The 17,284-nt window shown below is 39.4% G+C and overlaps 1 protein-coding gene across 1 annotated transcript; it reads left to right on the forward strand.

Annotated features, from left to right (window-relative positions):
* The first annotated feature begins 425 nt into the window (after positions 1-425).
* Positions 426-3,475, forward strand: LOC112703026 (isocitrate dehydrogenase [NAD] catalytic subunit 5, mitochondrial). Its single transcript, XM_025754321.3, has 8 exons — positions 426-587; positions 708-895; positions 1,526-1,846; positions 1,926-2,087; positions 2,178-2,252; positions 2,350-2,459; positions 2,535-2,607; positions 2,934-3,475. Exons 2-8 carry the CDS (start codon positions 752-754, stop codon positions 3,123-3,125), a joined length of 1,077 nt encoding a protein of 358 aa, XP_025610106.1. The 5' UTR covers positions 426-587; positions 708-751; the 3' UTR covers positions 3,126-3,475.
* The last annotated feature ends 13,809 nt before the right edge of the window (positions 3,476-17,284 follow it).

Consider the following 17,284-nt stretch of genomic DNA (forward strand, 5'->3'; position numbering starts at 1 on the left):
ACGACATAAGCAATTGGAAAAATCTGGTTGTTGGCATCTTGACCTATTGCAGTGAGTAGAAGTCCTCTATAGAAGCCCTTTAAGAATGTGCCATCAAGACCAATAAAAGGTCTACACCCTGTGTTAGGGTTCATATGGTTCAAAAAATTAGAGAAGGAAGAAGATGAACAATGATTTTATTATTCCCTTTTCTTGTATTTATTTCAACAAATTTCATAATGAATTGTCCCCTCAAATTGGCTACATCATACAATACCGTGCTACCTGGCCTCCACCACCGTCGAAAAATTTACTCAGATTGAGTAGAATTGACAACGGAATTTTATATTCATGTGTACAAATAACTCATTAAAAAATTCAGGAATACATCTGTCCACCGTGTAAAAATTCGGGTGTACTTTTGTCTATTTTTCTTTTTTTTAGACACTAAACAAAGGGAATCCGCACCGTTGTTTCAGAAAAGAGAAAAATATACACATTACATTAATGAAAAAGAAAAAAAAAGCTTGTTCTGTTTTCTAATGTTCACAATTCATTCTCAACTCAACCAAGGTCAAGCACTTGCATTTTGAATCCTCCACCCAAAGGTTGTTTCTTTTTGAATCCCTAGCAACCGTTCCTTCCAAATCTACAATACCACACTGATGTATTATTAATCTCTTAACTAATCCGTTTTTTAATTAATTTTTCGTTCCGAATCGACGCAGTGGCTGCTTTTAATTTTGGGTTAAAGAGCGTGGCTTCGTCAACTATGGCTTCTTCTGGCTTACAGCTTCTCAAACGAACCCTTGGAAACCGCTCCACCGCTGCCAGATTCTTCTCCTCCGCTCCGATCCGTGCCACTCTCTTCCCCGGCGACGGTATTGGCCCCGAAATCGCCGAATCTGTCAAACAGGTTTCAACTCTCGTTTTCCCCTACTGTTTCATATAATTGTTTCTCATGGATGGTTGGTTTTGTGTGAAGGTCCTTTGTATTACTACTGTAATTTATACTTAACATTTTCAGCTAAAAATGTGTTCTAGGAGGCATGACTATATTAAAATACGATGATAATACATAAGTAAATAGTTATGTATAGTTTGAAATTTGAAGAATACAATATATATTTTTCTCTCTCTTTCTTAAGAAAATGTGAATGCTGCATGCCTAATTTGTTTTGATTTTGAATAGACTTCAACAACTTGTGCTTCATTTTTTTTCTTTTTGGTCATATTTCCATCAGTTAGTTTGGTTTATAGTTGTCAATAGAAGGGGATTGTAACTTGAAACACAAAGATGGAATGGTGTAGGTCTGTGTAAATGCATGAATGGAGGACCTAAATATAAGCGTGGGTGGATTTATTTGATTTATGCAGTTGTCAATGATGAATTTTTCACTTGTTTGATATTTGATTTCTATTTTCCCCGGGTTTGCTATCTAATTATATATGGTTCTTGTTATGTCTACTTGTTAGTATATTCTTATGGAATTGAGTAGTTTCTTTGAAAGTTGTAACTCTGAATTCTTACCATTGAAATGATTAGATATTCAAAGCAGATGATGTGCCCATAGAGTGGGAAGAGCACTATGTAGGGACTGAAATTGACCCTAGAACACAGAGCTTTCTGACATGGGAAAGTTTGGAATCAGTTCGGAAAAATCAGGTTGGCTTGAAAGGGCCAATGGCCACCCCAATTGGTAAAGGCCATCGTTCGTTGAACCTTACCCTAAGAAAAGAACTTAATCTGTATGCAAATGTTCGTCCCTGCTATAGCCTTCCTGGCTACAAAACTCGGTATGATAATGTAAATCTCATCACAATCCGTGAAAACACAGAAGGAGAGTACAGTGGGCTTGAACATCAGGTAAGCTTTACAACAGTTGATGTTAGATACTATCAACCAAGTTCTGATTGATGTATCTTTCAGTATTATTGTATAACAGGTTGTGAGAGGTGTAGTAGAAAGTCTCAAAATCATTACACGCCAAGCAAGTTTAAGGGTCGCTGAGTATGCTTTCCACTATGCCAAAGCACATGGGAGAGAGAGGGTATCTGCTATTCACAAGGCCAACATTATGCAGAAGACTGATGGTCTTTTCCTCAAGGTCTATCATTAAGTTCAAGTTACCTATAATATCTATCTTATTTTATTTGTGAATCCTAATAGAAACCTTTTATTTTGAAATTTGTTTTAGTGTTGTCGTGAGGTCGCGGAGAAGTATCCTGAGATAAAGTATGAGGAAGTTGTCATTGACAATTGCTGCATGATGGTATATTTGTGAACTTGGATTTAGGATGCAACTGTATTTGGAAATTCATTTTCATTATTGAAGATGGAATTACTCTCATTCACTTTTATAATCTCAGCTTGTGAAGAATCCTGCTCTTTTTGATGTACTAGTGATGCCAAACCTGTATGGCGACATTATTAGTGACCTTTGTGCTGGCTTGGTTGGGGGTTTGGGCTTGACACCAAGGTAGTTTTGCACTTTGGTCAACAAAAGCTAGAAGTTGCAATTTTATCATCTGACATCATTATATACCTGTTTCAGCTGCAACATTGGTGAGGGAGGTATTGCACTAGCTGAGGCTGTACATGGTTCAGCACCTGATATTGCTGGAAAGGTAAGCTGCTAAGTCCTTTCTCAACCTTATATTATCTGTTATGTATCTTTTCACCTTGTTATCAACTTATTACAGAATATGGGATTTATTTCAATGCTTGTTTCCCGAAAGTTCTCGATATCAGTTTGCCCTCTGCAATCTCATAAAACTAATTCGGTGTTATCTTCTTTTCTTTTTAAAAAGTAAAAAATTGTGAATAGTAATTGTTGTTGGTTTACTTCTCCTGTATTGGTCACAAACAGGTTCTAACCTACTTGCAACCTTTTTAAATTAGAGTTATATTTCTGTTGCTTACCTGTATTTCCTCTGGACTTGTGCTTGTTTAGAATTTGGCAAATCCAACTGCTTTACTGCTGAGTGGTGTTTCAATGTTGCGCCATTTGAATCTCCATGACAAAGCAGACCAAATTCAAAATGCCATCCTCAACACAATTGCAGAAGGGAAGTACCGAACTGCTGATCTCGGAGGCAAAGCAAAGACAACCGAGTTCACCAAAGCAATTATTGATCATCTCTAAATTATGCTCGAGTCTGCAAGAAATTGCTGCTAATTTTGTTTTCTATTAACTTCCTGTCTATTTTTTCCCTGGCCTTTTTTCGAGGAGTAGGATTACCTCAGCATAATGGAAAAACTCATTGCAGGGTGTGACCTTAGAGGCACAAGGCATGGGCAAGCCTATGGCTTTGAGAGGGTTGGAGTCTCTTACACTTACAAAATGCACTTTGATTGATGACCCTCCTTTGTCCATTTTACCATTCTTTGTCAATAATATAGTTAAAATGAATGAAGTACCATACGAATGTTTCATTCATTCGTCTTTCTTGTCCATTTAATATGTTTAATAACTTACTGGTAATTGCAACACAATTGTGCTCCTCTGTTTGTTTTATAGGAGGAACTTCCATCAGTGCAATCATGCCACTGTTTGGAGTTGTCCTAAAATAATGTTTTCGAATTTTTGTTTTTAACTCGAAAACCATATGTTTGACTATGTATATACTTGATCCAAATCGTGATATAAAGTTATATATATATATATATATATATATATATATATATATATATATATATATATATATATATATATATATATATATATATATATATACCAAAATGGTAAAACAAAGTAACAAACTTTCAAGTTTCTGTCCTGTGTTTTTTGGATAGGGAAGTTTCTGCCCTTGTAAGTAATTATCACATTGGTCATGAGCCTAAAGGTGAAGAAAGAAGATTGTTTTTGCTGGAACAATGAGACAATAGTTTTTATTTATCTTAAGTAATGAATAATATTTATCATGTGAATAGTGATTCAAAAAAAATAGATGTAATTGAATAATTTAATAAAATATTTTATATTGTTATTTTATCAAAATTAAACTATATACGTTAAAAATGTTAGTATGCCAATGTCTATAGTTGATTACATGGTTATTAAATGTTGTTAAAATTAAAATACCGAAATATAAATATACTAGAATAACCATATATATATATATATATATATATATATATATATATATATATATATATCACTCTTATTTTGATAATATCATTTTATTTTTTTATAAATGTGAATGACATCTGTAGTAATAATGTGTACGTTTCTCTATTCCGCGACTCCGCGTCATTCTCTGATAGAAGCTACAATGTATCGATCGTCAGTGGAGCAACAAAGTATGATTGAGATTTATTTATGGATTCGATTAAGAATATAATTGACAAAAGGTTTCGTTAATTAATATTGACTAGCGTATGATTTATGTCCGGCACCGGATACTACATAAAATTATATACAGTTTTTTATTAAAAAAATAAATAAAATATATATTTAGTAATTAATATTATAAATATTTTTTAAAGTTATAATTAAAATCAAATTCTCAGAATTTTTTAATAATAAAAATATTAAAAATAATTAATATTTATCTTAACAATTAGATTGGTTAAATGTTATTCTACTCATCTACTTTAAGTAAGTATTAAGAGTTCGAATTTTGTCTTGTGTGTATAGTAGCAATCTATTAGTTAGTGATAAACCTTTAATAAATAGAGCATCAATACATGATGGATTAGTCTTTGACCTGCCCAATTAAAAAATACCGTTTGTCTTTAAAGTAGAACAAATTCTTATTAATAGCAATACTTATGAAGATTTGTCTTTGTTAAAATTTGGCTATGGATTCCTTACTCCCACTTTTATGTGGGAGTAGATTAACCACTAACAAAATATTTACAAAATAAACCCCGTTTTTTATTTTTAAATTAATTAATAATTAAATATTTGTCCCTCTAATTTTTTTATTTTACACATTTCTCCTATTTCTTTCAATTCCATATTCAAAGAAGAAATCATTGGCTTTGCTAGGTTTTTGCCTCTTTTACTCGCCTTGGTTGTTCTATGTTCCTCTCTATCTGCGCTGCTTCGAGTAAAAGTAGGAGTAACGAATCCGTAGCCGTTAAAATTTACCTATAACAATTTTATTTGTTAATATCATAATCATTATTGAAGTCAAAAGTCAAAACAATAGTAATTCACGGGTTAGTTGAATGATGCTAACGTGGATTATTAGAATTTCAAAAAAGATATGCAAGTAACAAATTCAGTTAGTTGTACCAAGGTTGATGGAAAAGTAGATTCTAAGGAATTTGAGGGAATTAATGAGGCGGAGTCTGAGAGAACGGTTACGCAGGTCTGTGGTACTGAGGAGAAGGGGTTATTGCAGGGTATGCAAGACTATATGATACTTATCTTGTGGCCCATCCGGTGTGCTATAATGCGGTGAGATATAACATTGAGGGAGTGAGTGGGGCTTGCTTTCAAGTGGCCCAATAGACAAACAAAAAGGCTAGTGGGCTGCAGGTCAATTATGAAGGGTGCTTGAAGAGTGTGGAAGATGATGGGCTTGACCAGGTTTGGAGGTGGGCTGACCGGGTTGCTGGAGCTCTCTCTCTTGCGGTCACGGGTGGGTCGGATGGTCCGCGAGTCATGCAGGCTCCCCTGGTTTCGGTGAAGGCGGCTCCTCGGTGTGGCTTGCGTGCCTGGCCAGGGTCCCTCGAGGGTTCTACCGACGACATGGGGAGGGTGGTACCGACCGAGTGGAGACCTCTGGAGGCTGGGAACCGAGCCTTGGTGGGGGATCTGGAGGAAACAGACCTGGATGCAGAGGCGGCTATCGATGGCGATTGTGGCGATTCTAGGCTGGCGACGAGGGAGGGAGTGAACGCCCGAGGTGCAGTACGGCGGCAGGAGCAGATGGACCAGCCAAGGGAGATTGCGGCCTTGAATCCTCGGGCTGGGTCCTCGGAGAGCCTGGACCAGGCGAGCGGGAAGGGGAGGCCTACGGTAGCAAACCGCATAGCAGATGGCGCCATATAGGAGGTGGCTAACGGTGGGGAAACCTTGAGGGCAGAGGCAGGGTACGAAACAAAAACATGGCAGAATTATTCAGGGGTTGATGGACGCAAGGAAACGCAGGAAGAGCAGATGAAGGAAAATGAAGCAACCTGGGCACTGGCAGTGGAATCGGGCGCGGTTTTGTACGATGAAGAGGAAGACATTATGGGGATTTTGCAAGCACAGAATGAAGAAATAGCGGCGAAGAGAAAGTTGGCAAAGCAAAAGGAAAAAGGCGAGAAGAAGTCGGCCAAAGAATAAAAATAAGGTGAGTAAAAATTTGTTTAAATGATTGTGAGTTGTTGGAATATTAGGGGGTTGATGGGAGATAAAAAATTAAGCATGGTAAAAGCTTTGAAGATAAAGTATAACTTGAACATGTTAGGATTGCTTGAAACAAAAAGATAGGTGCTTACTAAATATGATATTGCAAGAATTTGGGGACATAGTACTGTTAGTTGGGAGTTTGTGGAGGCTGCAGGGACGGCTGGGGTCTATTATTGATTTGGGATGATGTAGTGTTTAAAGTTCGTAACTGTTATAAAGGTGAGCGGTGGTGGTGGATTGAAGAAGTGTTAATAAAAACCGCCTTTCTTTGTGCTTTCTGTTTGGTGTACGGGGCGTGGTGCACGAAATTGCAATCACACTTTTGCAATTCCGCACAACTAACCAGCAAGTGCACTGGGTCGTCCAAGTAATACCTTACGTGAGTAAGGGTCGATCCCACGGAGATTGTCGGCTTGAAGCAAGCTATGGTTATCTTGTAAATCTTAGTCAGGATATCAATAATTATCAGGTTTGATTGTGAAAAGTAAAAGAACAGGAAATAAGTACTTGTTTTGCAGTAATGGAGAATAGGTTGAGGTTTTGGAGATGCTCCATCTTCTGAATCTCTGCTTTCCTACTGTCTTCTTCATCAAGCACGCAAGACTCCTTCCATGGCAAGCTGTATGCAAGGGTTTCACCGTTGTCAGTGGCTACCTCCCATCCTCTCAGTGGAAATGTTCAACGCACCCTGTCACGGCACGGCTATCCATCTGTCGGTTCTCAATCAGGCCGGAATAGAATCCAGTGATTCTTTTGTGTCTGTCACTAACGCCCAGCCCTCAGGAGTTTGAAGCTCGTCACAGTCATTCAATCATTGAATCCTACTCAGAATACCACAGACAAGGTTTAGACCTTCCGGATTCTCTTGAATGCCGCCATCAGTTCTAGCCTATACCACGAAGATTCTAATTAAAGAATCCAAGAGATATCTACTTAATCTAAGGTAGAACGGAGGTGGTTATCAGGCACACGTTCATAATTGAGAATGATGATGAGTGTCACGGATCATCACATTCATCCGGTTTAAGAACAAGTGATATCTTAGAATGGAAGCAAGCATGATTGAATGAAAAATAGTAGTAATTGCATTAATCCATCAAGACACAGCAGAGCTCCTCACCCCCAACCATGGGGTTTAGAGACTCATGCCGTGGGAAGTACACAAAGAAACGTGTAAAGTGTCATGAGGTACAGATACAATGTCAAAAGATCCTATTAATAGTAAGCTAGTAACCTAGGGTATACAGAAATGAGTAAATGACGTAAAAATCCACTTCTGGGTCCACTTAGTGTGTGCTTGGGCTGAGCATTGAAGCTTTCATGTGTAGAGACTTTTTCTGGAGTTAAACGCCAGCTTTCATGCCAGTTTGGGCGTTTAACTCCAATTTTTATGCCAGTTCCAGCGTTAAACGCTGGGAATTCTGAGGGTGACTTTGAGCGCTAGTTTGGGCCATCAAATCTTGAGCAAAGTATGGACTATCATATATTGCCGGAAAGCCCAGGATGTCTAATTTCTAACGCCGTTGAGAGCGCGCCAATTGGGCTTCTGTAGCTCCAGAAAATCCACTTCGAGTGCAGGGAGGTCAGAATCCAACAGCATCTGCAGTCCTTTTCAGTCTCTGAATCAGATTTTTGCTCAGGACCCTCAATTTCAGCCAGAAAATACCTGAAATCACAGAAAAACACACAAACTCATAGTAAAGTCCAGAAAAGTGAATTTTAACTAAAAACTAATAAAAATATACTAAAAACTAACTAGATCATACTAAAAACATACTAAAAACAGTGCCAAAAAGCGTATAAATTATCCGCTCATCACAACACCAAACTTAAATTGTTGCTTGTCCCCAAGCAACTGAAAATCAAAGTAGGATAAAAAGAAGAGAATATACTATAGATTCCAAAATATCAAGGAAACTTAGCTCCAATCAGATGAGCGGGACTAGTAGCTTTTTGCTTCCGAACAGTTTTGGCATCTCACTTTATCCTTTGAAGTTCAAAATGATTGGCATCTATAGGAACTCAGAACTCAGATAGTGTTATTGATTCTCCTAGTTAAGTATAATGATTCTTGAACATAGCTAGTGTATGAGTCTTGGTTGTGGCCCAAAGCATTCTGTCATCCAGTATTACCACCAGATACATACATGCCACAGACACATACTTGGGTGAACCTTTTCAGATTATGACCCAGCTTTGCTAGAGTCTCCAATTAGAGGTGTCCAGGGTTCTTAAGCACACTCCTTTTGCCTTGGATCACAACTTTATTTCTCTCTTTTTTTTTGAATCACTGCTTCTTCTTGCTTCAAGAATCAATTTGATGATTTTTTCAGATCCTCAATAACAGTTCTCCTTTTCCTTTATTCTTTCAAGAGCCAACAATTTTAACATTCTTAAAACAACAAATTCAAAAGACATATGCACTGTTCAAGCATTCATTCAGAAAACAAAAAGTATTGTCACCACATCAAACTAATTCAACTAGTTTCAAGGATAAATTCGAAATCCTGTACTTCTTGTTCTTTTGTGATTAAAGCATTTTTCATTTAAGAGAGGTGATGGATTCATAGGACATTCATAGCTTTAAGACATGAATTTTAAATTTTATTAATTATGAATTAAGAACAAGACTCAAAAATAGATATAAGATGAGACTAAAAAATTAGAAAACAAAAATTTAAATAGGCTCCTAATGATAGAGGTTTTCACAGAGTTAGGACTCAACAACCTTGATTTTGAGAAGTGGATGCTCCCTCAAATTGAGGAGAGAATTTTTGGCGTTTCAGTTCTTGAAGTTCACGCCCCTGCTTCTCTTGTTCCTTCAGCAATTTGCAGAGCATGCAGTTCTGATTCTGCTGTTCTTCCTTAAGTTGCTCCATAGTTTCTTGCAACTTGGTGATAGATGCTTCTAGGCTGGCCCAGTAGCCAATTTCAGGAAATTCAGGGAGGAACTCCTGCGCCCTCCTTTTGATAGAGTTGTCTTGCATTTGTCCTTCCATTGACTTCTTGGTGATTGGATGTTTAATGGGTATGAATTCATCTACTCCCATCTTTACCCCAGCCTCTTTACAGAGCAAGGAAATCAAGCTTGGGTAGGCCAGTTTGGCTTCAGTGGAATTCTTATTTGCAATTGTGTAGATCTCACAAGCAATCACATGATGAACCTCCACTTCTTTTCCAAGCATAATGCAATGAATCATCACTGATCTCTTGATAGTGACCTCAGAACGGTTGCTAGTGGGCAATATGGAACGCCCAATAAAGTCTAGCCAACCTCTTGCAATTGGTTTGAGGTCTCCCCTCTTGAGTTGGTTTGGGACACCCTTTGAATTGGTTATCCACTTAGTTCCAGGGAGGCATATGTCCTCTATAACTTGATCCAACCCTTTGTCTGCTCTCACCATTCTCCTATTAAAGGATTCAGGGTCATCCTGCAGTTAAGGCAATTTGAAGATTTCTCTTATTTTGTCCAGATGGAAGTACATAACTTTTCCTCTGACCATGGTTCTATAAGTATGGTAAGCAGTTCCAGTCATTCTCTGCTTATCTGTTAGCCACAGATTTGAGTAGAATTCCTGAACCATATTTCTTCCAACCTTTATCTCAGGATCGGTTAGAACTTCCCATCCTCTGTTTCGAATTTGCTCTTGGATCCCCGGATATTCATCTTCTTTCAGATCGAATTTAACTTCCGGGATCACTGACCTCAGACCCATTATTTTGTGATAATGGTCTTCATGTTCTTTGGTTAAGAACTTCTCTTGATTCCAAAGATTCTTTGGATTATTTTCTTTCCTTCCTCTTAAATTGGTTTGTTTTCCCTTAGGAGCCATGATCTTGATGAATCTTGACTCAGTGATCACGGAAAAGCACACCAAACTTAGAGGTTTGCTTGTCCTCAAGCAAAAGAAAGGAAAGAAGAGAGGGAGGAGAAGAGCAAATTCGAATGGTGTGGGGGGATGAGGAGGCCGAACGTGTTTTTATAAGGGGGGAAAGAGATTTTGAAAAAATTGAAAGGAGATTTGAGAAGATATGGAGAGAATTTGAGAGAAGGGTGAGTTTTTGAGAAAATTTGGGATTGATTTGAGAGAGATTTGAAGAATGATTTTGATTTTTTGAAGATTTGAAAGTGAATGATGAAAGGTTGAAATGTGTTTATGTAGAAAGGTATGGGTAAGAAAAGGAAAGTTTGAAAAAAAATTTGATTGGAAAGCAAAATCTTGGTCCCCCACCTTTCTGGCGTTAAACGCCCAGAATGGTATCCATTCTGGCGTTTAACGCCCATTTGTTAGCCAATGTGGGCATTTAATGCCCAGCCAGGTGCCCTGGCTGGCGTTAAACGCCAGGATTTCCTTTATCACTGGGCGTTTTGCTAAACGCCCAGGATGCTGCACACCTGGCGTTAAACGCCCAGAATGGTGCCCATTCTGGCGTTTAACGCCCAAAATGCCCCTTACTGGCATTTTTTCGTCAGTAAGCTCTTTTTCTCTGCTTTTTGCACCAAATCCTTCTGTAACTCTGTGAATTCCTTCATTTTTGATACTTGCCTCTGTAGAAACAAAACATATAACCTGCTAATGACTGGGTTGCCTCCCAGGAAGCGCTTCTTTATTGTCTTTAGCTGGACCTTTACTGAGGATCATTCCAGCCTCAGTTTTGAGCATTCCTGCTCAATATTGCTTTCAAGATAATGCTTGATTCTCTGTCCATTAACAATGAACTTTTTGTCAGAATCAATATCCTGAAGCTCAACATATCCATATGGTGACACTCCTGTAATCACATACGGACCCCTCCACCGGGACTTAAGTTTTCCTGGAAACAATCTGAGCCTAGAGTTGAAGAGCAGAACTTTTTGTCCTGGCTCAAAGACTCTGGATGACAACTTCTTGTCATGCCACTTCTTTGCCTTTTCCTTATAAATTTTTGCATTTTCAAAGGCATTGAGTCTGAATTCCTCTAGCTCATTTAGCTGGAGCAATCTTTTTTCACCAGCTAATTGAGCATCCATGTTTAGGAACCTGGTTGCCCAGTAGGCTTTATGTTCCAGTTCCACGGGCAGATGACAGGCCTTCCCATACACCAGTTGGTATGGAGAGGTTCCTATAGGAGTCTTGAATGCTGTTCTGTATGCCCACAGAGCATCATCCAAACTCTTTGCCCAATCCTTTCTTCGGGCCATCACAGTCCTTTCTAGGATTCTTTTTAGCTCTCTGTTAGAGACTTCAGCTTGCCCATTTGTCTGTGGATGATACGGAGTTGCCACTTTGTGGCTAATTCCATATCTGACCATAGCAGAGTATAGCTGTCTATTGCAGAAATGAGTGCCCCCGTCACTGATTAGCACTCTGGGAACACCAAACCTGCTGAAGATGTGTTTCTGGAGGAATTTCAGCACGGTCTTGGTATCATTGGTGGGTGTAGCAATTGCTTCTGCCCACTTAGATACATAGTCCACTGCCACCAGAATGTAAGTGTTTGAGTATGATGGTGGGAATGGAACCATGAAGTCAATTCCCCATACATCAAACAATTCTATCTCTAATATCCCTTGTTGAGGCATGGCATATCCGTGAGGCAAGTTACCAGCTCTTTGGCAACTGTCACAGTTACGCACAAACTCTCAGGCATCTTTATAGAGAGTAGGCCAGTAGAAACCACATTGGAGGACTTTAGTGGCTGTTCGCTCACTTCCAAAATGTCCTCCATATTGTGATCCATGGCAGTGCCATAGGATCCTTTGTGCTTCTTCTCTGGGTACACATCTGCGGATCATTCCGTCTGCACATCTCTTAAAGAGATATGGCTCATCCCATAGGTAGTACTTGGCATCTGAAATTAATTTATTTCTTTGCACTCTGCTGTATTCCTGGGGTATGAACCTCACAGCTTTATAGTTTGCAATATCTGCAAACCATGGAGCTTCCTGAATGGCAAAGAGTTGCTCATCTGGGAAAGTCTCAGAAATCTCAGTAGAAGGGAGGGACGCCCCAGCTACTGGTTCTATTCGGGACAGATGATCAGCTACCTGGTTCTCTGTCCCTTTTCTGTCTCTTATTTCTATATCAAACTCTTGCAGAAGCAACACCCATCTTATTAGCCTGGGTTTTGAATCCTGCTTTGTGAGTAAGTATTTAAGAGTAGCATGGTCAGTGTACACAACCACTTTGGATCCCACTAGATAGGACCTAAACTTGTCAATGGCATAGACCACTGCAAGTAACTCTTTTTCTGTGGTTGTGTAATTCTTCTGTGCATCATTTAGAACACGGTTGGCATAATAAATGACGTGCAGAAGCTTGTTATGCCTCTGTCCCAACACTGCACCAATGGCATGGTCACTGGCATCACACATTAGTTCAAATGGCAATGTCCAATCTGGTGCAGAGATGACTGGTGCTGTGGCCAGCTTAGCTTTCAGGGTCTCAAATGCCTGCAGACACTGTGTGTCAAACACAAATGGTGTGTCAGCAGCTAGCAGGTTACTCAAAGGTTTTGCAATTTTCGAAAAATCCTTTATAAACCTTCTGTAGAATCCTGCATGCCCCAGAAAGCTTCTGATTGCCTTAACATTGGCAGGTGGTGGTAATTTTTCAATTACCTCTACCTTTGCCTTATCCACCTCTATTCCCCTGCTTGAAATTTTGTGTCCAAGGACAATTCCTTCAGTCACCATAAAGTGACATTTCTCCCAGTTTAAAACCAGGTTAGTCTCTTGGCACCTTTTTAGGACAAGTGCTAGGTGGTTAAGACAGGAGCTGAATGAGTCTCCATATACTGAGAAGTCATCCATGAAGACTTCCAGGAATTTCTCCACCATATCAGAGAAGATGGATAACATGCATCTCTGAAAGGTTGCAGGAGCATTACACAGACCAAAAGGCATCCTCCTGTAGGCGAACACGCCAGAAGGGCAAGTAAATGCTATTTTCTCTTGGTCCTGAGGATCTACTGCAATTTGGTTGTAACCTGAATAGCCATCCAAAAAGCAATAATAATCATGACCAGCTAGTCTTTCTAGCATTTGGTCTATGAATGGTAAAGGAAAATGATCCTTTCTGGTGGCTGTATTGAGCCTTCTGTAATCAATACACATACGCCACCCTGTGACAGTTCTTGTAGGAACCAGTTCATTTTTTTCATTATGAACCACTGTCATGCCTCCCTTTTTGGGGACAACTTGTACAGGGCTCACCCAGGGGCTGTCAGAAATAGGATAAATAATCCCAGCCTCTAGTAATTTAGTGACCTCTTTCTGCACCACTTCCTTCATGGCTGGATTTAGCCTCCTCTGTGGTTGGACCACTGGTTTGGCATTATCCTCCAACAGGATTTTGTGCATGCATCTAGCTGGGCTAATGCCCTTAAGATCACTTATGGACCACCCAAGAGCTGTCTTGTGTGTCCTTAGCACTTGAATCAGTGCTTCCTCTTCCTGTGGATTTAAAGTAGAGCTTATAATCACTGGAAAAGTGTCACCCTCTCCCAGAAATGCATACTTCAGGGATGGTGGTAGTGGTTTGAGTTCAGGTTTGGGAGGCTTATCCTCCTCCTGAGGAATTTTCGAAAATTCCTTTGTTTCCTCTGGTTCTTCTTGATCAGGTTGAGCATCCTTGAAGATGTCCTCAAGCTCTGATTCTAGGCTTTCAGTCATATTGATCTCTTCCACCAGAGAGTCAATAATGTCAGCGCCCATGCAGTCATTTGGTGTGTCTGGATGCTGCATAGCTTTTACAGCATTTAGCTTGAACTCATCCTCATTGACTCTCAGGGTTACTTTCCCTTTTTGTACATCAATAAGAGTTCGTCCAGTTGCTAGGAAAGGTCTTCCTAGAATGAGAGTTGCACTCTTGTGCTCCTCCATTTCCAGCACCACAAAGTCATTTGGAAAGGCGAATGGCCCAACCTTGACAATCATGTCCTCTATTATGCCTGATGGATGTTTAATGGAGCCATCAGCAAGTTGGAGGCATATCCGGGTTGGTTTGACTTCTTCAGTCAACCCAAGCTTTCTGATAGTGGATGCAGGTATTAGATTGATGCTTGCTCCAAGATCACATAGGGCTGTCTTGGTGCAAGCGCCTTCTAATGTGCAAGGTATCATAAAGCTTCCTGGATCTTGAAGCTTTTCTGGTAAGCTTTTCAAAATGACTGCACTGCATTCTTCAGTGAGAAATACTTTTTCAGTTTCTCTCCAATCCTTCTTATGACTTAAGATTTCTTTCATGAACTTAGCATAAGAAGGTATTTGCTCAAGTGCCTCTGCAAACGGAATCTTTATTTCAAGAGTCCTCAGATAGTCTGCAAAGCGGACAAATTGCTTATCCTGTTCCGCTTGGCGGAGTTTCTGAGGATAAGGCATCTTGGCTTGATATTCTTCAACCTTAGATGTTGCAGGTTTATTCCTTACAGAAGTGGTTGAAGAAGCCTTTTTAGAGGGATTACTGTCAGCACTCTCAGGTGTCTGATCCTCCCTTGGCGTCTGAATGCCAGAATTGGGTGAAGATTGGGCGTTTAACGCCAACTTCTCTCCCTTTTCTGGCATTTGAACGCCAGAACTGGGCAGGGAATGGGCGTTTAACGCCAGCTTTCCCCCCCTTTCTGGCGTTTGAACGCCAAAAGTGTTCCTCTCTGGGCTCTTACTGTCCTCAGAGGGATTTTGAACAGTGGTTTGGTTATCCTCTGCCAATTGTTCCTTATTTGGCTTTTTGCTACCTTGAGCAGTGTTATTCAATGCCTTCCCACTCCTCAGTTGAATTGCTTGGCATTCCTCTGTTATCTGTTTAGATATCTGCTGTTTTGCCTGATTCAATTGCAGTTCTATGTTCTTGTTAGCAGTTTTAGTTTCATGGAGCATCTCTTTAAATTCTGCTAACTGTTTTGTCATCAGGAGCAATTGTTGATTAAGCTCAATCATCTGTTCTTGAGGATTAGGATCAGTGGCTACTGCCATGACTTCCTCTTTTGGGGAGAACTCATTGCTAGAGTACAAATGTTGATTTCTAGCAACAGTATCTATAAGCTCTTGAGCCTCTTCAATTGTCTTCCTCATGTGTATAGATCCACCAGCTGAGTGGTCTAAAGACATCTGAGCTTTTTCTGTAAGCCTATAGTAGAAGATGTCTAACTGTACCCACTCTGAAAACATTTCAGAGGGGCATTTTCTTAGCATACCTCTATACCTCTCCCAGGCATTATAAAGGGATTCATTATCCTCTTGTTTAAAGCCTTGGATGTCCAGCTTTAGCTGTGTCATCCTCTTTGGAGGGTAAAAGTGATTCAGGAATTTGTCTGATAATTGTTTCCATGTCTTTATGCTTGCTGTAGGTTGGTTATTCAACCACCTCTTAGCTTGATCTTTTACAGCAAATGGAAACAGTAATAGTCTGTAGACATCCTGATCCACCTCTTTATCACGTACTGTGTCAGCAATTTGTAAGAACTGCGCCAGAAACTCAGTAGGCTCTTCCTGTGGAAGACCGGAATACTGGCAATTTTGCTGCACTATGATAATGAGTTGAGGATTTAGCTCAAAGCTGCTTGCTTTGATGGGAGGTGTACAGATGCTACTGCCATATGCAGCTGTAATGGGGTTAGCATAAGACCCCAGAGTCCTTCTGGACTGTTCAATTCCACTTAGGTCCATGATGGATAAAGGGAAATGATATGGATTGCAAGTAGATAAATTTTTTTTTTGAATTATCCGAAAAATAAAATAAAAACAAAAGGAAAATAAAATAAAAAAATTCGAAAATTAAAAGAAAATAAGATCAAAACAAATTGAAAACTGAATCAATTAGTTAATTAAAAAGATTTTGAGATTAGCAATTAGAAAGATATGATTGAAAAATTTGTGTGAAAAAGATTTGGTTTTTGAAATGAGGAAAGAGAAAAACAACAAAATGACACCAAACTTAAAATTTTTAGAAAATCAGACACAAATTTTCGAAAACTTAAAGGAAAAACACAAAGAAGACACCAAACTTAGAATTTTTAAGGATAAAAAAGGGACTAAGGACATGCAAATTCGAAAATTAAAAGAAAAATAAAAGCATGCAATTGACACCAAACTTAGAATATGAAACTAGACTCAACTAAAAGACTCTAAACCAACAAAAATAAAACAGTCCTAATCTAAGCAACAAGATAAGCCGTCAGTTGTCCAAACTCGAACAATCCCCGGCAACGGCGCCAAAAACTTGGTGCACGAAATTGCAATCACACTTTTGCAATTCCGCACAACTAACCAGCAAGTGCACTGGGTCGTCCAAGTAATACCTTACGTGAGTAAGGGTCGATCCCACGGAGATTGTCGGCTTGAAGCAAGCTATGGTTATCTTGTAAATCTTAGTCAGGATATCAATAATTATCAGGTTTGATTGTGAAAAGTAAAAGAACAGGAAATAAGTACTTGTTTTGCAGTAATGGAGAATAGGTTGAGGTTTTGGAGATGCTCCATCTTCTGAATCTCTGCTTTCCTACTGTCTTCTTCTTCAAGCACGCAAGACTCCTTCCATGGCAAGCTGTATGCAAGGGTTTCACCGTTGTCAGTGGCTACCTCCCATCCTCTCAGTGGAAATGTTCAACGCACCCTGTCACGGCACGGCTATCCATCTGTCGGTTCTCAATCAGGCCGGAATAGAATCCAGTGATTCTTTTGCGTCTGTCACTAACGCCCAGCCCTCAGGAGTTTGAAGCTCGTCACAGTCATTCAATCATTGAATCCTACTCAGAATACCACAGACAAGGTTTAGACCTTTCGGATTCTCTTGAATGCCGCCATCAGTTCTAGCCTATACCACGAAGATTCTAATTAAAGAATCCAAGAGATATCTACTTAATCTAAGGTAGAACGGAGGTGGTTATCAGGCACACGTTCATAATTGAGAATGATGATGAGTGTCACGGATCATCACATTCATCCGGTTTAAGAACAAGTGATATCTTAGAATGGA

The sequence above is a fragment of the Arachis hypogaea genome, chromosome 7 (assembly GCF_003086295.3).
Source record: "Arachis hypogaea cultivar Tifrunner chromosome 7, arahy.Tifrunner.gnm2.J5K5, whole genome shotgun sequence".
Classification (NCBI taxonomy): domain Eukaryota; kingdom Viridiplantae; phylum Streptophyta; class Magnoliopsida; order Fabales; family Fabaceae; genus Arachis; species Arachis hypogaea.